The sequence below is a fragment of the Scophthalmus maximus genome, chromosome 4, assembly GCF_022379125.1.
Source record: "Scophthalmus maximus strain ysfricsl-2021 chromosome 4, ASM2237912v1, whole genome shotgun sequence".
NCBI classification, from domain to species: Eukaryota; Metazoa; Chordata; class Actinopteri; order Pleuronectiformes; family Scophthalmidae; genus Scophthalmus; species Scophthalmus maximus.
This window is the reverse complement of record NC_061518.1, coordinates 24,742,922-24,764,732: the sequence shown is the minus strand read 5'-3', so window position 1 is coordinate 24,764,732 and position 21,811 is coordinate 24,742,922. Positions and strand designations below refer to the sequence as shown.

At 45.1% G+C, this 21,811-nt stretch overlaps 1 protein-coding gene across 3 annotated transcripts; it reads left to right on the top strand.

Moving 5' to 3' along the window:
• The first annotated feature begins 194 nt into the window (after positions 1–194).
• On the top strand, positions 195–19,210 carry znf507 (zinc finger protein 507). Of its 3 annotated transcripts, none has more exons than XM_035628936.2 (7): positions 195–327; positions 1,833–4,247; positions 6,833–6,950; positions 7,104–7,212; positions 11,117–11,221; positions 16,401–16,535; positions 16,784–19,210. In XM_035628936.2, the coding sequence occupies exons 2-7, from the start codon at positions 1,836–1,838 to the stop codon at positions 17,244–17,246; spliced, it is 3,342 nt and encodes a 1,113-aa protein (XP_035484829.1). In that variant the 5' UTR covers positions 195–327; positions 1,833–1,835; the 3' UTR covers positions 17,247–19,210. The 3 variants fall into 3 exon arrangements, with proteins under 3 accessions (XP_035484829.1, XP_035484830.1, XP_047187619.1); XM_035628937.2 differs by having other exon boundaries at positions 252–331; XM_047331663.1 differs by lacking the exon at positions 195–327 and having other exon boundaries at positions 1,303–4,247.
• Positions 19,211–21,811: the final 2,601 nt, after the last annotated feature.

Genomic DNA, 21,811 nt, shown 5'->3' with positions numbered 1-21,811 from the left:
CGCTCTATTTACACGGCCTCACCTAAACCCCTGAACGCACCGGCGAGTGGTTCGATAAAATGCGGCGGGGCGGTGTTTTTACGAGCAGCACGTGAAGGCAGCAGCGGGCAACCTTGGTGAAACCCGGAGCCGGTGTTTCCCATAGGTTAAACCGGCCCGGTCACCTGACCCGAACTCCGAGTCACGTGACCGATGTTCCATCCTCGCCATTTTGCAATGTGGGACAGAGGGAGGCCACTTTTTTTTTCTTTTTTTTTTATGGCTAACGAATAAAACACTTTTTTTTTTATGTGCTGAGGACAAAGAGCGTCGTGCGTTTCCGCGTCAGTGAGTATGTTTTCAGTAAAAACGCCAGTGGCGCGCGCGTCTCCGTCACCCATTAACCGGAAAGACAGTTAAAATGCCCTTGTACGTGTTAGCACTGTATGAGACCGACTCGCGTGTCTCTGTGTGTGGACGTGTACGTGTGAGCGCGCGTGTGTGTGTGTGTGTGTGTGAGAGTAGCACACAGCGAAATGTGGAGCTAGCTGCTAAGCTAACAGTGATGTGCCCTGCTCCCCCTCTTTTCTTTTTCTTTTTCTTTTTCTTAATTGACCCCTCGAGTTTATTAGTGTGCGTGTTTCTTCGCCCGGAGCAGCGCGTCCGGCACGTCGGCGTCGGTCTCAGTGAAGCGGTTCTCCGGCGCGGTGTGTCGAGCGCCCAGTCGGGCTGGGCTGGGCTGGGCTGGGCTGGGCTGGGCTGGGTCCGCCGCTCCACTCCCACCGAGGGCAGCGGAGGGGGACGGGGTTTATTTTTAGAGCCTGACATAACAGGTGCTCGCCTGCCGGCGTCCGCGGAGACACCGACGAATCCGTCACCGTCGGGCGGACTGTGACCCGTGTGTCCCGGGTTATTAACACCCCGGGCGTGTTCGTGGCGATCGGCCCGTGGCAACATCTTCCTCGGGCGGGCGGGCGGGGGGCGGGCGGGGGGGGGGTGAAATCCCGCAGAAGCAGAAGTAGGAGGAAAAAAGGGGAAGGTGGGCTTGTTTGTGGTCAGAGAGTGACAAAGAGGAAAGTGTGGGATTTGCAGACATGAAAGGATTTCCATGCCCCCCCCCCCCCCACCCAGCCCAGTTTGTAAACAGACGCACATGGTGCACGTGTCATCAGGCTCGAGAGGGGCTTATCGTCGAGATGTCACACTCGGCTCCTTTTTCTTCTGCTTCCCCTTGTTCCTTGCAACAGTCAGTCCCATGGCACAAACGTGCCAGCATGGTAAAACGTGTATGCCCCCCCCCCCCCCTGATAGAACCAGACTGTTTTTAGATTAAGATGAGTTGCTGCAGCATTGTTCGAGTATGCTAATTTCATATTTAAAATGCAAAAAATGGTTAGACTTCATTGAATTAATCGGCAACTATTTTGATAGTCGGTTTAAGCGGTTCAAGTAGTTTTTATGGAAAAGAAAAGGTCAAAATTCTCTGATTTTAGAGTGATTTATTGTGCGAGGGGGGAATAATACAGAGCTATACTGACAGATAATCTGAAAGAGCTGTTCTCTACAACAGCGATGTGCCTGTGTGAAAATATAATATTAGAAAGCGGAAGTCATCAGCTTCCTAATGGGGAGGTAGGCTCTCAGTGTTGATGTCACTTACAGGGGCTATAGAGGATTCCACTCTTTGCTATAGTACATTTGTTCAAATTCATATTGTTTGTGTATGAGTCAAGTGTCGCAGGACAGTTTATATGCTGATTTACAGGTACCTGGATATTTTACACCTCCTGTATCCACATTATTTGAGCATCAGCCGGATTACACTCTTCTGTCTTTTCTCTGTTGTCTGCCAGGTCATGGAGGAGATCAGCAGTGTAGCTGTACTCACCACACACTCCTCCGCTGCATCCCCTTCCTCCTCCTGTGCTACGTCAGCACTGGAATCCCCCTCTCATGGCCAAACCCAGCAGTCCGTGAAGGAGGAGGCCTCCCAGATTTTTCAACACAAGCAAGCTCCCGATTCTCTCATCCAGGTCATCGAGAAGCTCAGCAAAATCGTGGAGAAGCGCCCGCAGCGCCGCTGCACCTCGGCGGGACAGAAGAGAGCGGTGCTGCTGGCCTCTTCTGCACTGGGGAGAGGAGGTGATGACGGGGCGAGGGGGAGCAGAGGAAGCTCTCCCATTAAGAAAATAAAGAGGAACTGTAAGGAGCAGGAGAGCGTCGGGGTGGTGAGATTAGACGGCGGCGCAGCCGACGGCGCTCTCTCTCCACGCGTGCCCGGTGACGGTAACAACAACAACGTCACCTCCACGGTTACGGACGTATCCGGCAGCCCCAACAGCAGCAACCAGAAGTGGACAGTAACATGCTATCAGTGCAGCCTGTGCCCCTATCTCTCCCAAACGCTGCCGCTGCTGAAAGAGCACCTGAAGCAACACAACGAGCAGCATAGCGACGTAATCCTCATGTGCTCCGAGTGCCGCTTCACCTCCAGAGACCAGGGGCAGCTGGAGACGCATGTCAGGCTGCACTTGGACAACGGAGGCAACGTGAAGAGGAACTACACTCTGTCGGAAACCTGCAGCGAGGTAAAGGAAGAGGTTTTAGGGAGGCAGGACGGGGACTGGCCTTGGAGCGGCGGCAGTACTGGAATCGAGGCCGTCCAAAGCTCAGTGGATGGTTCCAAGGAACTGCCTCAGAAGAAGAAATGGTATAGCAACGAGGAGTATGGATTGTACCGCTGCCTGATTTGCAGCTACGTGTGCAGCCAGCAGCGAATGCTGAAGACCCACGCCTGGAAGCACGCCGGCCTTGTCGACTGCTCTTACCCCATCTTCGAGGACGAAAGTGGGGCTCCCACCACGAGAGAGGCCTCGGCTGCCTCTAACAATGCCGCGACCAGAGAGGAAATAGTTGTTCTTTCCCCGGTCCTTCAAGATAAGAGCCTGCAAAAGCTTCCCACTAACTTCAAGCTCCAGCTCTGCGTGCCACTGGCTAAACAAGACATGTTGAATCACCCCCTTTCTAATCTCGATGAAGGTCTGAAAAAGGAAGAGGAGGAACCTGCGTACCCCATCAAAGACCTGACCTCCGAGGAGCCCTTGGTGGAGGTGCAGGTGACGACGGAGGCGGAGACCGAGGTTGAGATGGATAGTCCTCTCGATGGCACCTCTATCACGGACAGCCTATTGTCTTCGGCCCAGAAAATTATCAACAGCAGTCCCAACAGCGCCGGCCGCATCAATGTGATCGTGGAACGCCTTCCTTCAGCCGAGGATTCGGTCATGGCAACGAACCCGCTTCTTCTCAGCCCAGACGTGGACAGGGACGAGAGCCTACTGGATGCCGAGGGGCCAGAGCGGGAACGCGTGGGAGCTGCGAGGGGTGAGGTTGTCCTCGGCTGCAGTGCAGGTACTACTGACAACCAGCCATTGGGAGCCAATATTAAATCCTCTGTTGCCCTAAGCAGCAACTCTCCTCGGGATGAAAATGTTCCCCCGGCTGGTCGAAAGAGGACACATTCAGAGTCTCTCCGTCTGCACTCACTGGCCGCTGAGGCCCTGGTAGCTATGCCCATGAGGACCCCCGAGCTCACCACCTCCATCCCCAGGGTAAGCATGAAGACCATTACAGCCCAGGTACCGTGCCAAAGCACGGGCCAGAAACAGGTAGAAGTGACCGCAGCCGGGCAGAAGGCTTCAGACATGGGGACGACAGCTGCTCTATTGGACTTGGAGCTTCATAGCAAGGCCAGGGAGGAGAAGTTGGGGCGCCTGGGCCTCGGGGAGGGGGACGAGGAGGGCCCCACCGCTAAAGCTGGCATCAGCCTGTCGCTGCTCACCGTCATCGAAAGACTCCGAGAGCGTTCGGACCAGAACGCCTCTGACGAGGACATCTTAAAAGAGCTCCAGGACAACGCGCAGTTCCAAAGTGGAGCCGCGGCCGGTGTGGTCGCAGGCAACGGAGCTGGGAGCTACATGTGCACCATCCCGGGAATGGATGGGCTGGTCGCCTCCCCCGACGGCGGCCTGGTGGACTACCTCCCCGGCAGCGAAAGGCCGTACCGGTGCCGCCTGTGTCGCTACAGCAGCAGCAACAAGGGATACATCAAACACCACCTGCGGGTTCACAGGCAGCGGCAGCCGTATCAGTGTCCCATCTGTGAGCACATTGCCTCGGACAGTGAGGACCTGGAGAGCCACATGATGCACCACTGCAAGACCAGGATGTACCAGTGCAAGCAGTGCCCAGATGCCTTCCACTATAAGGTGAGGAGATGTCAACCAAGGAGATTATTTAAGTCACATTTCATAATGTTAAGAAGTTTGCTGCATTTCTAGTCTGAACTTGACTCACAGGTTTTCGTCATGGCCACGCTGAGCCTCAGACTGGACAGGGACACTCTTTATGTATATCCTTGTAAATATAACACTGACAGTGCATCTCTTTGTTTTACTTTGTCCCCCCTCCCTTACCCACAACTGGACCCATGAGTTTTTCAATTTTTTCCCATGTCCTCCTAATGTGTTTTTTGAAAAACACATATATAGAAGCCAACATTGAAATCGTCACACAAGGAAAATAATTTATGTAGGTTTAGGTCACATTTATATTTCCTTTAATGTTTTCGATTGTGTTATGAAAATTGAGAGTCGTGTTGCAAAAAAGTGAGCAGGATTGGTTTAATGGAAATATCACTGTGCTTAAACTGATCCTGATATATGAGATATTTAAAGGACCAGTGTGTAAGATTTATGGGGATCTATTGGCAGAAATGGAATATAACATAATACATACTAATGATTATTTCATCCAGTACCCAAATATATATTATTTAGATTATTACTATTATTAGGGCCCGAGGCATAGCCTGTAAGGCTGTCAAGACTGTAAGTATTTGGAATATATATTTTTTTGCTCTTAAGAATAATCTGTATGCGAGAAAATAGCTACTTAATTTTAAGGGTTCAAAAGCAACCGGACAGATGCACATGAAGTCAAACAAAATCATTGAATTTTACTTTTCGTAAAAGTGCTTTGCTGTCAACGAGTCTTATGCCCACAGTCATCAGCTGACACTTGGTATTTTTCCCTGATGATTCAGCTCTTCGGCTTGTTGTGGGGTCTCTCTGCCTTTGGTCAAAGATATTCCACCTCCTCACCCCGACAGGCTCATTTGTTGCTTTGACAGTGCATTCAGGATTATTATTTTTTTTTCTTTTTGAGTTTTGATGATGAATCTGAGCTCGGCATGCTCCTGAGTACGTCTGCATTTCTCCTGTTGCTTCTGTCATTAGTAAAATCGATACATTCCAGGGTGTCAGTTCCGTTACATTACCAAGCCTTAACAGAAGCGGCACCTTGTTCGACAGTTGAGGTGGAGGATTTGGGTCCTATTAATAGAGGTTTATTATTGTTTCCTCAGTCCATAAAACTTTCTTCCAAATATCTACCACTTTCTTTTTGCGTGCTTTTCATATTACCTGGTGTTTGCATTTTGTGGTGAATCTTGCGGTTCAAATTGTGCAGTCTTTTCTTGAACGTTGACAAGGAACCATCAACAATTATATGCAGTCATGAAGGGCTTTTTTTTTTATTACTTTACCAGGCAAATTATTTTCTGCTCATCTGCAAGACCTGTGCTCCCCTGTCTGCCAGGTCATTTTTCCTGTACACACCTGCTTGTTGATAGTGTACACAACTGTTCCTTTTGGAAAAACAACCAACCTTTTCCTCTTTGGACATATCTCTTCACTTCTCATATTGACAGACAACTCAAACTCATATCTGAGTCCTGTGTCATTTGAAAGATTTTTAGTGCATTAACTCATCAATCTGCATGTCTTTGGAGGAAGCTGGAGAAAAACCCATGCCTTCACTGGGAGACCCTGGATGGTCTGAACCAGGATTGGAACCAAGAACCTTCTTGCCGTGAGGCCACAGTGCTAACCACCACACTGCCCTATTTTTAATTGTTACTTTTGATCATTGTTATTTTCGATCAAACGCTGCATTCTTAGATGTGAGGATTTGATGCTTTTGTTTTTCATTATATGATGCAATGCATATTTTTCTCTGTTCTCAGACATGGTGTCAAATGGGAACACAATCAGCAGGTGACTGAACAATAGAAATATTTCAGTCCTGTAACATTGGAGGTGTCAGTTTTAGATTGGGTGACAAAAGACCGCAGCGTAGTAATCTTTTGGAGACAGTTTTTTTCTTTCCTCCTGATATCTGTGTAGAATACATATACACAGCGCAATGGGATATTCTTCTGTCTCTGCATTTGTCCCTGTGGTAACTGGTAAGACTGTAATAGACAGACGGTGGGAATGTTTGGAGATCTGGAAATCCAGAAGTCGCCCGTCGGCCAATAGCTTTTGTTTCTCACCTATCCCAAACATTAAAGAAGGCGAGTGGAGGCCTTGAATCAACTCTGAACTACCTGTGTGAGGAGAGATTCATTAGCGGTAAGAGATGAAAGTTGGAGCCCGGCGCAGCTCGGCATGACATTTTGCCTTTGGTTCGATGATTGGGGCGGAGGAGGAAACTATTGATTTCCACTACTGTCGCGGGAGCCGAGTGCCGATCTGCAGCAGAGGTTATTAAGCTCGCCACATTATTCAGCAGATTTGGGAGTTGGGCTAAAAGAGTTTCTAATTGTGAAAGGGTAGAGGCTGGCCCACTGCTGTATCCGCTCCACATGTGGCGTTAGAGAGTTTGAGGGGGCCTATTAAACCTGCATCGGTGCATCACTAAACATCTCCGCAAGCTGCTTTCAATTTTTATCGCGCATATTATCGCTCCTACGTGTAGGAATCTAACCGTGTTTTGTGTTTTCTTTCCTCAGAGCCAGTTAAGGAACCACGAAAGGGAGCACCACAGCTTCAGCAGCGACACGGCCGCCCTCACAGCCGTCAACGAAGCAGCGGCCACGGTGGAGGAGGCCGAGCGGGTAACGGACGAAGGTAAAACGTGTGCTTGTGGTGACATGATATTTTAAACGAGCAGCTGAAGAAGCTCTCCTCCCTCAGTGTCAGTCCTCCCGCTGTTGTAGCATGATGGACTCCTGTTGCTTGTAAGAAACATGTTAAACTGTTGTCGTTTGTCCTGTATCGTAGAATGTGCCAAGCAGAAGATGTACAAGTGTGACGTATGCGACTACACCAGTTCCACGTACGTCGGGGTGAGGAACCATCGGCGGATCCATAACTCTGACAAGCCTTATCGGTGAGTTGTTAAGAGAATAATCAAATGCACCACTATTACATAAATGCTCATACCAGTTAAATTTGCAGCAGCTTTTGCAGGTGAACACTAAACAGAAATCAGTGAAAATGTGGTTTGACATAAAGAAATTATCATTAAATTTGAATAACACCAAACTTATGCTTGTCGAAAATCGTAAAATAAACACACAAGTCCAAGTTATGATAAACAATATTAGTCTAGAAAGAGTATATGAAAATTACATTTTTGGGTGTGACCACAAAATTTGCCTGAAACCTCATATTAAATATGTACGAGCGAAGCTGGCAAGGAGCGTTGCCTTTTTCCAGAAAACCAAGACACATTCTGGATCATAAAGCACTGTACTCTGTATTGTTCACTTGTATTACCGTATTTTAGTTACTGTGTGGAAGTTGGGGGCAACACTTACAAAACCACCCTACAATCGTTGTGCATATGACAAAAATAGAGCCATAAGAAGAATAGTGAGTTTTGGATGCAATTTTGGAGATCTATATAACACACTAACAACCTTTTCTAAAATCACATGCATTGAAACTCTGGGAACTGGTGGAATATAGGAAGGCACAAATAATGTTCAAGGCAAGAAACAAATTACTTCCTGGAAATATTCAAAAACTGTTCTCAGACGGAGAGAGGGGGGTTATAATGTCAGATTTGAAACAATATTATATGCTTTTAACTCTTAAAAGCATGTGCATATCAACATGTGTGCCGATTTTGTGGAACGGAATGGAGGAAGGAATCAAAATCAAAAAAATATCATACAGTTTTTAAAAAATGTATAAAACAATCATTTCTCTTTTCACAATCTTGGGTAGTGCAATTATGTATAAAGGATAAATATAGTGATTTGATTATGTTTGAAATTACTGTTTACTGTATTCTATCGTAGTAACTGACCTGTACGGAGTCACCTCATGTCCACACGTCCTGAATGAAGCCTTGTAATGACTCGACTTATAAAGGCACGTAAAAGGCAGAATTACTTTGTCACTGGTTTTATTAATTAGCATTTTTAATTAAAACACCTTAAATTCACAGGCAGCGTGAATTAGCATTGTGTTTCCTTTACATCTGCATACAGGAATACATGTGATGTGCACAGCAATTGATATTGCTGAGAAAAAAAGGGGGGGAAAAAGTCCAGTTCTTCAAAACTTTTTATCAGCTAGATTATGACTCCGTGAATGTTTTGCATCCTACCCTTTGTTTATCAAAAAAAGAAGAAAGTTCAGAACTTGAAGAATCTGTGTGGTTTTTTGGAAGTGGCCCCAAATATCAAGACAGCTATCAGAAATGAACTGAGTCATCTGTATGCAGGCGTTTATGATCAGATTCTGGTTGGGTGCAGGAGAACCTTACTTCACTTTCTCTTTTTCACTGAGAGACCAGCTGATATGAAACAATAATGAGAAATGTTTAACTATGAAATGTATATTTCAGTGATAAGATTGATGATCATAGTAAAACAAATTTAATAATCCCTACCTAAAATGCCCGGCTCAAAGTTTAAAATCCAGTTGCTCCTTTTTTTCTTTTTGCAACCATTAGTTTGTATGTGATAATATAGTTAATTGAATCTGCAGCAATTGCATTTAGCTTTGCCGGCAGCGTATTAATGAAGTAGACACCAATCTCTTGAAGACTGATTACATCACTATCTCTTTCCTGCTGCAAATTGGAAAGCAGAGCTTTAGAAATATAATATTAAAATTATTTATTTTCCTGTGTATATTAAGTAAACTTTAATAGGTAGTCTTCTTTTGCTTCTGTTGCATCCTGTGCAGTGATGTCTGTGGTCGGTAAATATCACACAGTTTTCACTTCCTGTTTCATGCAGAGTGGGAAAAAAATAAACTAATTTCAGACTACGCGTCTCGCTTTTTCAGTGCTGCTTCCCCACGCAGCCGTCTCTACTTGAGGATGTCCTTCACGGAAGGGTCCATCAGGTGGCAGTACATGCCCAGTAATGCTCCGACCAGGCAGCGCTGTGTAATCTCTCCGCGTAGGCACAGTCACACCATCTCACACTGTGTCTGTCTTTCCACACTCTGAATTAGCACTTGGCCTTTGAGTTGACACGAAGCTGCCATGGGGGCGAGAACACACATGGGTGTTTGCGTCGGCTTCCTTAACAGTGTTCTGTCGCCTGTGCTCTAAGGTCAAAAACGCGCACGCACGCAAGCACACACACACACACACACACACACACACACACACACACACAGAAAGGACTTGTCCCTCTGTCTCTCTCTGGAAAAGGTCAGGTGGCATTTAATTGCTGTTTCTAGCCACAATCATCAAGCATCCAGCTTGCGAATGGTACGAGGGTAAAAGTAGTTAAAATAGTGCATGATCCAGATTTAAATATTCTACCCAGTATTATCAGGGTCTGTGCTTGTTGTGATTCTGTCAAACTTAATGGTCGAGTGTATCTACAAACTGTCTCTTTACAACATGGTTGTGACAAAGAAACAGTCAGAAGTGAATTGAGTCTCTCATAACTGCAGTGTGGTCTGCAGGTAGTTAGGAACATGGCCGAGTTGACGTCCCGGCTCTACACACGACATTAGACGTGAGACGAAACAACAAACACTTTGAGGATAGTCCGAGGTTCTGCTGAGTCTGACTGTCAGTTTGAAGTGCAGTCCAGAGCGATGATGACAGGCTTGCACGTCTACGCCGTTCCACGCTCGGTTATGAAGTGTCCGTCATGACAATGTTGCAGTTACTGAATGTCAAGGTGTAATTTTAAAGCAGCAGTTTGACATTTGCTAAGAATTTGACAAGAACATCGATCACTCTAGTGTCAGGACGATAATTACGAAGCCGCAGCCACAGTGAGCTCACCTTACCAAGACGACCGCCGACAAAATCTCACAGACCCGTTTGTGTTATTTTATAAAAAACAAAATGTGAAGACCACAGTCATGTTTTACCGTGGACTGTGTACGGCACCGTTTCTTGGTTTGGAGCTGTTGATGAACTTCTCCACTGCACATGCACACTTTATTCAAGTCATCAACTGAAATGCAGCCAAACACACCCCTACCATGTCATTTTGATGTATTCTCCAAATCTTGTTGGAAATGTCCTCAGTAAAGGCTCCTTTATCTTCAAGCCGTCACATCCCCCAACATAGGCTGTCGTTTTTTTACAATCTTTTCTCTTCGTCTTTCCAAATTATCCACAGGACACAGTTGTAGGAATACCGATATTTGAACTCGTGTCAATCCTCATGTTTCAGGATTGTTGCAAAAGCAGCACAATGTTCAGCAAGAGGGGACTGGTCATGCATAAAACACTAATAATGTAAGAAGGCGATAACGGTAAAACATAACTTTTTTTTATATTTTGCAAAAGTAATTGTGATCATATTTAAATTCAACAGAATGAATATAAACATTGCACTCTGTTGAAAGAAAGTGCTGGAAGTTTTTTTTTTATCTCCAGAAAGTTTTCTTGTCTTGAGTTGGTCAGTTGGTTTTAAATATTTTGAGCCCCAGTGAACCTCACTTTCTAAAGTACTATTCTTTGTTGTCCGTGTTACTTTTATTGTAATGCAGTGCAAACGTCTGAGTTGAGTGTAGCCTCTGTTTCCAGACCTTGTATTTGCCTCGAAGCAACTAAAACACCAGTTTCATCTTTCAACCGCAACATCCGAACTCCAGCAAAGTAGAAATAGTTGTGATTCATTCTTTTCTTTTCCCCCCTCAAAGTAGCAATTTCCTCTCTGTTTTGTTTGTAAATCCCTTATCTCCCTCCAGGCTACAAGTGTAAAGAAGCAACACGATGACCCCATAGGGCAGCTTGTTAAAGTCTCTGCCACGGCTCTGTGTTCTCTCATCTCTCCACTCTCTTCTCTCTTTCCGTCTGCCAGGTGCTGCAGCTGTGATTTTGCCACCACCAACATGAACAGTTTAAAGAGCCACATGAGGAGGCACCCTCAGGAGCATCAAGTGGTGCAGCTCCTGGAGCAGTACAGGTGAGAAACACGTTCAGTACACCCTGAAAGGTACCACGTTTGCACCTGGAATTTAAATGCGCATAGGACTGAACGATCGGTTTCAATTTGAAAAGGAAATCCGCCCACCGGCCTCCGCGCAGCCAGATGCAACGTTTGACAATTTAGCCCCGAAAAAAGCCGCAATTTGGTGATACCGGAGTATTACAGTGAAATTACAGTGTTTGTTTTTTTTCCACTCGGCATGAAACAGGAAGTGAAAACTATGTGTGTGATATTTACCGACCACAGACATCGCTGCACAGGATGCAACAGAAGCAAAAGAAGAGTACCGCCACCTTTTTACTACATATTAAAGTTAACTTAATATACACAGGAAAATAAATCAATTTAATATTATATTTCTAAAGCTCTGCTTTCCAATTTGCAGCAGGAAAGAGATAGTGATGTAATCAGTCTTCAAGAGATTGGTGTCTACTTCATTAATACGCTGCCGGTTTAAACCAACAGATGTGGCCGTTACATGACGAATGTACGGCCAATAATTCGCCCTGTCTAGCAAACACAGTACCTGTACCAGTTATTATGATAAATCAAATCAGAATAGCTGTCAGAAAAATCTCAATCAGATATTTTACCCTAAATGCGTATTTGGTGATCAGATTGCAATTTGATGAAGCTCAAAAGTAGAAGTGTAAACGTGCGCAGGACTTGTTTAGGACGGATTGTCATCCGATTGGCCAAACCACCTCTGAAGGTGTTCAGGGACACACTGTGAACACATTGAACACAAGTGTAAATGCAATTGTGCTGTCAATCCACATACAACGACTACGGAAATAATAACTATTCCAAACCAGCAAGGTAGCAGCAGCGAGGCGGCTAGCAGCCGTTGAGCCAGTGAAGACGGGCAGTGGTCCTCTCCCCGGTCCCGTGTTGTTTAAGTCACCTACGGATGGAGTGAAGACGAGACCAATCGCAAAAGCAAGACAGCACCAAATAATGCAGCATCACCGATGGCTTCCGTCTCCTTCAACTATTCATCCAGATCTCAGCATATTAATACGTAAATGTAACCAGGTTAAAATTGAATCTAGAATACAATCTGGATATGAAGTGCTGGTCAGTTGTGAAAGGGGTCAGAGACGATGAGAATGATAGGAATGAGCACTGACCGGACCTGCGAGGTGAGAAAAGAAGAGCTGGTGGGGGACACCTGAGGCCACGCGGGCAGGAATGTGTGTGAATCCACACTCCTATGCTCTCAAGGTGAAAACAGGCTGGAGACTTGGAAAATGGGCTTCTGATAACAAGGTTAGTGGTCGGTGGGAGTGAATATTCGGTCCCTCTTAAAATGTTAAATACCCTCAGCCCTGAGCGTGGCACTGATTGCTGATTTCCACTTGACTCCACACTTTGCTATACCCTCATCCGGGGCCCGCAGCACCGGATTGCAAATTTCCATACGGCGTATGGCACAGACAATGACGCTCTTTGTCCATTTGAGTAGCACTCAAGTTATTTAGTCGTGCTCTTTCATGACGTCGGGGTACTTGTTCTGCTGCAGACAGATGGCTCGCTCTGTATTCGTCCCCGTGGGGGGGAAGTTTCTGTCTAACGGCAGGAGGGATGTGTAGAGATGAAGCAAAGGAATAGATGAGACAAGGCCGGCACAAGGCAAACGCGAACTAGGCGGCTGCTTAGGGCCTGTCAGTCAGACAGTTGATGGAAAAGGCAGTATCGTATACAAAGTTAAAGATAAAGACAATGTCACAAAAAAGGACATGCATGACTAATTTCAATGTTTTACCATAAACATTCACCGGCTAGACATCTGTCAAACAAGCCTTCGGTTCAGTCAAGGTATCTTCAGCCAACGTAGGTTAGCAAACCATTATCATAAGAAAATATAACGACAGCTAGATTCCACTCGGTACTGTCACTTTGAATATTTAAGTGCAAATCAACACGGGACCACTTTTTTCTGAGTTGGCTACTTTAAGATTAAAAAACATAGAAGCACAAAGGCTGACATTGTTAATGTAATGGTTGTGTTAGATTTATAGAAGTTGTGAGAATGATGAAGTACTGACAATTAGGCCTGTCGCGATAACAATTTTTTGTCAGACGATATATTAGGCCCGAATTATTGCGATAAACAATATTGTCACCCAAAGATTATACAGCGCTCCTTCGTTGTGTCTTGTCGTGTCAACATGAAATAAATTGCGACATGTAATACAATTCTGAAGCAGCGGCGGCGATATTTTTGCAAAATGAACTTAGAGCAAAGCAAGGCTGCTGAGAGAAATGTTATCCAAAAGTGTTGACACCATTCGGGAGCTGCGCCTGTGACCTGGCAGAGGAGAGGATTGAAGCAGCGTGCCTACCTGTCAACAAACACAGCGGCGATTATCGAGGTCGATAGAAAAATAATCAAGTTCATTTTCATGAATCGGCTAGGGCCGGCTCTGAGATGACAGACGCAGTAAACGAAGATACAGATATTAAAACGTACTAATAAGGATATGTAAGATAACGTGTTTGCAATGGTATGCATCAGATGGTATTTAATGTATAAGACCATGTAAACGGTGTCCATGGTGATAGGTGGTTAGGTATATTCCAGTCCATGCATCCTGGGGAACCTGAGATCGGGGTCACTGCAGCAGGCAGCACTGTGAAACTAATGTGCGGATTCTGAGAGATTTTCAAAGGTGAAGCAACAGAAGGCAATACCTCCTGACTTTTAGGTGACTTTCACCCCCGTGGTGAATTCTTTTTGTCCAGACCCAAGACAGAAGTGATACCATTTTAGTTGGGCTCTGCTCTGCGGACGTGGAGTGAATCCTATTATGATGACTGACAGCCAGTCAGGCTTGCACTTTACTCTGAGACGCTTATTTATCTCGCTTGGTGTCAAAAAGAGCTAACAGAGAAATTACTACTTATGAACATCATCAGCCCAGTTGGCCTCATATGTCACGGACAAAGCTGACAAGGTAGAAAGTGGATGAAGGAGAGGTATTTTAAGCTGTTATATTAAGGCAAGAAGAGGAATTTACCGCATGGACGGCATGTTTCACTCACTTTTTTATATGCCAAAATATGACACGAGTGTATCACGCATCCCCGTTACACTTTTCTGATGGATTGATTGATCGATAGATAGAAAGATAGGTAATTTATGGAGCTGGGAAATTCCGGTGTTACAAATTACGAAATATACAATATATACAAACTACAAATGTAAAACAAATACACGAATTGCAAGAAAAGAATTTAAAGAAGATTAAATTCAAGAATTTACATTAAACAGTGCCGTATGTGCAATCAGTCAGTTACCGGGTGATGCGTGTTTACGGGTCGACCATGAATCAAAAGGTCGGTGGTTCAATGCCTGGCTCCTCCCGATGTATGTCCAAGTGTCCCTGGGCAAGATGCTGCACCAGTCAGTGCAGTGTGTGAATGCATGACTGATAGAGAAGTAGGGCTGAAACGATTCCTTGAATAATTTGGATAATTTACAATAATTAGAATGCGCCTCAAAGCTATGTTTAATCAATGAAACTAACGTTGTACCATTCACTTTGTTTCCGCATGAATGATTATTACCGTCGCACAAGCGGGCTTCTGCTGCTGACACAGTCGGCGCGGATTACAAAATGGATAAAAACAGCGAAAACAATGAAATAGGCGGAAGAAAACAACAGAAAGTGTCCAAAGTTTGGCATCGTTTTAAGCTGATTAAAAAAAACCGGCAGTACCCGGCGGCGAAGGCACCTCAACAACGCTGGGTTAATGGTTCCGGAGAGAGCAGGGCCCGGCCAGAGGTGACCGGTTAGGTGCAATTTAAGCAATGAAAATGTTGCTTTTTCTGAAAAGCAAACCACATTCTTATATATTTACAATTTCGCCTGTTGTATGAGTAACTCCTGTTGTGAATGTGGCAGTGCTCAGAGAATGTGCGGTGTGGTGTGTGTGTACGAGCGTGCAGCGAGAGCGTGACTTGAGAGAGAGAAAAAGAGGTCCGGTGTGCATGCCGGCAGCAGATGTCCAATAATAGACATAGCAACGCATTGCCTCCGTGTACCTGTTGGAGGGAAAATAGTCCCGGAGCAGACCACTTTCCCTGCTCCCTGACTACGTTCCGGACGACGGGCAGGATGAAAGGTCAACACGCCTCTCAATAAGGCAAAGGCATTCTCCTTATCCGATTACTCGTTTAATCAATGGAGTAATCGGTAGAATACTCGATCACTATACTATTCGATAGCTGCAGCCCCATAGAGAAGCGCGGTATGAATGGCGGAATGTGACCTGTAGTGTGAAGTGCTCAACTCGTTTATCAGTTGCCACACAGTCTTGCAGTTGGTGGATCCGGGTCTGGTTGTTTGGCCGCTTTCACACAAGCCCCAAAGGAACCAAACTTGACAGGGTCACACACACCAGAAGCCGTTAGAACCAAATCACACCTGCAACTTAAAGCACTTTTTGGGGGGGGGGGGGCTGGATTTTTGTTTGGCATTTCCAAGCACGCCTCTGACGCTGATTTGAGTTTGATGTCGAGATTTAGCTGTGTGTGTGTGAGCAGACGAAACAGAAAACAGAACGTACAGTGGGGGGTCAAGTGGGCAAAGGCACTTGCATGCTAGGATGTTGGGATTTTGTCCCATGCGAACGAGTGAACTCATTGGCTCAACTCATCAGTCTGTTGGTCAGTGGAAGAAGATTAGAATGAGAGATTTTCAGAGCGCACACCGTAGCGACATCACCCAACGGCCTGCTACAACACTGGCGGACGGAGCAGTTGATTTTCCTTCTTGTCGTTTCATAATTGACCTGAGTCTCACAGAATTAAGTTTCAGTCCTGTGTCGTGGGGACTGCAAGAGTATATGCTACTTGAAGCATTTTGGATAGTTGATAAGTGACTGAAAGAAGTCAAGTGCTTTAAATTTTGACTCATGACCTCACCAGTGGGATGTTTATCCTACTTCCACCCCCCAAACTTTGTCTCTCAGGACTAGGGTCCCCTGCCGAGTCTCGCGCCGCGATGATTCCCCTCCATAGAAAGCAGGAGAAGGATTAGTCGAACCTTCGCGAAGCAAAATGAAATCAACTTCGACCTGATCGGCTCTCACCCCGTTTTTTTTCTTTTCTCTTTTTTCTTTCTTTCTTTCTTTCTCGCCTCTCCTCCAGGTGCTCTCTGTGTGGATACGTGTGCAGTCACCCGCCGTCACTCAAGTCCCACATGTGGAAGCACGCCGGGGACCAGAACTACAACTACGAGCAAGTCAACCAGGCCATCAACGAGGCCATCTCCCAGAGCAGCCGGTAAACGCCTGAACTCTTAACACAGTGTGTCTGTCAGTTCATTCCTGTGTTTGCACATATCTAATGTGTATCTTGGAAGCAAAAAAAAAACGCAGCTGCATTATTAGAATCTTTTCAATCAAATGTTGGTGGCACCATTTGTAGTCCCCTCACTGGCCCCAAGAGCGAGACGTACAACTCAGTCATTTGATATCGCTCCTTCCGCCGTTGTCCTCCTCCTGAAGATGCCACCCTCTATTTCCCCTCAGAGCTCCCCAGAAGTTGTCCGCGGTGCCAGAGGCGGCGGCGGCGGAGCGCCCTGCGGTGGCACAACCCGCGAAGGACACAGTCAAGGCCCCGGTGGAACCAATTCCGACACCCACGGCGGCAGCCGATCTGGCGGTGGACAGCTCGACTGGCCCTGCCGCGCCCACCACAGACCCCCTGCAGTGGCCCGCGGAATCCCCGAGCCCCCAGGGGAATGAACCCGCACAGCTCCACTCTCAGTCCCCGAGCCAGCCCCGCGTAGGCCAGGCCGCCGTCCCGGGCCCGAGCATGGAGTACTGCGTGCTCCTTTTCTGCTGCTGCATCTGTGGCTACGAGTCCACCAGCAAGGAGCGGCTGATGGAGCACATGAAGGAGCACGAGGGCGACATCATCAGCATCATCCTCAACAAGGAGCAGCAGCAGCCGCAAGCAGAAGTGCAGCCAAGCCTCCAGACGGCAGAGTGAGACCTGTCCTTCTCTACCTTTCTCTATATGCACTCTGACCCTGTGCTCTCGCAGCGTTCTGCCGCCCACTAAACTGTTTCATTAATTTCCGATACACAGTGGTTGTGGGTGGATATCATGTCTACCGCACCCTCGCAGTAAACTGCCATTTCTCAGCGCGCAGGCCGGTCGTGAGGGCTGCGGCGTCTTCTGTCCCGATGCACAGGTGTCGAGATATATGATGAAATGATATTCAGAGTGGCATATCCTTCAAAAGGAATGTAAAAAAACAACAAAAAACCAGAACAATGCTTGTGAGTCGTTTAATATTTGTATCAAATAATTTGACATGAGACACAAAATGTGTCCGGGGGGGAAGCGATTTTCATTTGAAGGGACAAGCCCAGGCTCTAGCCCAAGTTAGATTTATTTTTTTTTTACTATACAGGGACAAGTTCATACCTCGAAAAAAAAAAACAATCCCTCAGCAGGAACGGAGAGCAGAGAAAAAAACAGATTCACACATTTTCCAGTCTAATTCATATACTGACTATAAGGCAGCTCTTTTTATCGCTACTGTAATATTTAATGTATTTAATTGGACACAGCCGAGGCGCTTTAAAGGAGGTACACGTGCAAACTCACCAACGCCTAAAGGCACGCATCACAGCTTTGACATGATTTCATATTGATCAGGTTTTTAATGCATGTTAGTTTCCGTTATACCAATTTAAAGAGGCAGAAGTTTATACTTTTTATTATTATTATTATTATTATTATTGTTATTATTATTATTTGTTCTCTGCATTCTATATATATACATTTTTTGTACGAACAAGTGTAATTTTACCTGTTGGATTGCTTGTTAAGTATCGTCTGTAGAGGAGGAAGTAAACGTTCTCGTGGAGGTAGATTATTGAAAAGCAGAGCGGAGTCTCGTGGCGACAGGCGTGTGGTTTGGACACAAGGAAAGATTTAAAAGGGACGTCGGCACACGTTATAACTGTCTGGTGTGTCAGACACACCGGTTATCACCTGGGATTGTGTTGCTAGGCGACACTTAAATGTGTCATTGAAGGTATATTCTATTTTTTTTTAGCCATTGAAATTTCTGTTGTATATAATAACATTCGTACGATAACGTGTTTCTTTTGTTTGTTTTTCTCAGTGTACAACCTTTCACACTTAGCCTTTTTAGTGTCAAACGCGACTTGAAATAACTGCTGTCCCGGCGGAAAAACGTATAGGAAGACGTGGTTGTGACGATAAAGTGTGGAAGTGTGTTTGAGGACAGCTCTCCCAATGGCCGCTCACGCGACCGATACAACCCTCTGCTCGGAAAAATGGGAACATCCACCGACAAAGGCTTTTTTGTGTCAACTGTGATGGATTTGTCACATTTCACGCACGCACACACACACACACACACACACGAATGGCAACAGATGGCCTCTCTCTCAGCTAGCCTCCCATAAGCAGACAAGGGAAACCACCAAAATATGTAACGCACTTTAACGTTGATTCATGTCAAACTAATTGTGCCATTCGTCCGAGACACAAAAGTGAAACAAAAAAGAGACCGCTGATACTTAAGTGTCGATAACCTCGGTACGACGGCGTATTAGGGCCATCGTAGGAAGAAATATATATAATTAAGGAGCTGGGGGGAAGGGGGGTAATATCCAGAGAGAAAAAAAGAAAATTTCTGACACTAAAGTGGTGAATTTACGAGAAAAAAGTAGCTAATTTATGAGAGGAAAGGTAAGAAAAATTTAGTTTTTTGTTTTTCGAGGAACTACTATTTGTATCAAACAATGAAGCAGATTAAAGCGTATGTGTTTAATACACGGCGTCACGACTGTAACTAACGATTATTTTCATAATCGATTAATCTGTCAATTATTTTCTGTTGTTTGGTCCATATAATGGTGAAAAATGTTGATCGTGTTTCCCCAAACCCTGAGATGGATGTTTTGTCCACACACCAAAGATATTGAGTTTACTGTAATTTACGGAAATATTCACATTTAAGAAGCTGAAATCAGAGAATCTTTATCTTAATCTTTTTTTTCCCGTAAAACTACTTGAACCGATTAATCGATTATCAAAATAGTTGACAATTACTCAATTAATCGATTACTAATTGATTAGCTTTTGCAGCTCTACACGGCATGCGACAGCGTCTGTGGAGATCCTGAAGCGATGTAGTTCCTTAAACTGAAACACTATTTTTTCCAAATAATTTTCTCGTAAATTTGCGACCTTAATGTCCGAAATCAAGTGTTCTATTCTCGACATATAACCCCTGCCCCTCCCCTGGATACATATTATTTAAATTTTTTCATACAATTGCCCTAATACGCCGTCGTACCTTGGAGCCTTACAACAGAACGATTTTTTTTTTATTTTTGCTACAATCTTTTCTGCCCAAAGGTCATCAGGGTCACGCCATAAAATTCCAAATGAACAGAAAATTGACTTGGTTCAAAGATGAGGCTCACATTTTTTTCTTTTTTTTTTCTACCTATCACTCAGGTCATGAGTGATGCACAGCACACCTTGTCATGTTAAAGGATCAGTGTGTAGGATTATTAGTGTATAATCACCTGAAAGATCCTCGTCCACTGTTTTGACAGTAGCCCACAATGGATCCTACCTCCTACCTATTTAGAAAAGAGTGGGGTATTCAATCTGCAACCTCACTGCTCGGCACCGCGAAACCCTACGCACCGGCCCTTTAATTCATCAGCATGTCACCCCTGCCCTTATATCCACACAGACGGAGGCTGTGGAAATTAAGATAAAACGGAATATCCATAATTCATGCCCACCCCCTCACCCTAGTCCCACCCTTCGCCTTACATAACAACTTGAAATTGTGTTGGCACGTGTGTGTTTAGTGTTGAGGATGAAACAAAATGAAATCACTATCTCAAAGCCCAGAACCTGGGCCAGGAATTCTCATTATCGCACCAGATAATTATTGTCTGGCTTTTAATGTGTAGTTCTAAAAGGCACAGTTAATAAAGACAGTGACCTGTCTGTATATATGGGGGGGGGAAAAAAGTAATAAAAGTGGGGCTTCAGTGTCCCTCCCGTCTGATTAACTTGGCGTGCATTTAAATGAGCGCCGAGCGATAAAGACGGGGGCCGACCGCAGCCACACACATACACACACACAAACAAACAAACACACCCCTCTACTCTGTTATATGGCTGCTGCCATTAATCTGACAGGTCACGATTATTCAGTTCCAAAAGTAAAAAAACTGCTTTAATTTCTGTTTAGCCTGGAATTTAATTGGCAATCATTTCTGTTGGCCTATAACACTGTAGTCGCTAGGTTAATTTTTTCAGAGAATTGTTTGAACAAATTGTGCATTATATCGTAATTTTCTCGAAGAAAAAAATTGGATGCATAGTGTTTTAAAAACAACAACAATTTAAACAGGATTGTTGATCATTCATATGCGGTGCCTTGCTAACATTACTGTCAAGGCTGCTCCATTTAACAAAGTCAACCTTTAACCTGTAATCCATCTCTTGTACCATCCAAGGTGTCAAATATGAAAGCCTTTCCATTATGTCTGGTGATCTGGTGTCATGATAATCCGTGCAGCATGGCTCACTATTTTCATTTTAACTGCTTTAGCCTAATAAAAAGCCAATAACAGTCTCCAGCTTAAACTCCCTGGTTCAGACGGCCGTCTCTCCTTAGCTACAGGATCTGTGAGCACGTAACAGTATTTTGAGTGCCCTCCTGTTTTGGTTTTACTTAAAGTGACAGTAAGCGATTCTAAAAGCAATGCACGCACATCACTCTCCGACACCTCAAGAGACGTGCTAGCGAATTATGCTACGTCTCAGAGGATTTTGGCCTTGTGGTTAGCGCGCCGATCTTCCATACCTGAGGCTGCAACAAAGAGAGAGAGAGATGGAGACGAGCTTTTCCAAAATCGTTTACTGCCCCTTTAAGGTACAAATAACTCATAATCTGGCTCAACTCGCAGTAAGCGATTTTACTGCACTGACCAAGCTTTGAACCCGCGACCTTGGGTACGGGTGTCGACTCCGCATGTGTCGGGGAGTGATGTTAACAAACTGCACACAGCGTTGTGTGGTCCGGTCCACACCATTTTTTTGGGTTTTCAACACGGAACCGACAGCTAGCGGACTGTGAGGAATTATTCGCATGTACTGGAGTAAAATCGCTTACTGCCCCTTTAAGTGTGTTTATGACTAATTTTGTTTATCCCCCCCCCTCATTATATAATAAAATAGAGCTGGCAATATATTTTTGTTAGTGTCAGCCAATCCTATGAAAGGACCAAAACCAACAACTGTCAGTTCTTTCCAGATCTCCTCATACCCTGTCTGTAACAATAGGCCAACGGCCATTTATTATAAACTTTGATTTTGAACAAAACAATGTGAAACCACAGGTAGTAAGTGGTGCATTTATTTGGGGACTATTTTTAGCTGGATGCTAATTTACACTCTGCACTAGTGAGTATTACCAGCAGCAGGGTGGTGTGTGTTTGATTCACTCAAAGTAAACTACAGGGCAGATATTCACAATATAGAAA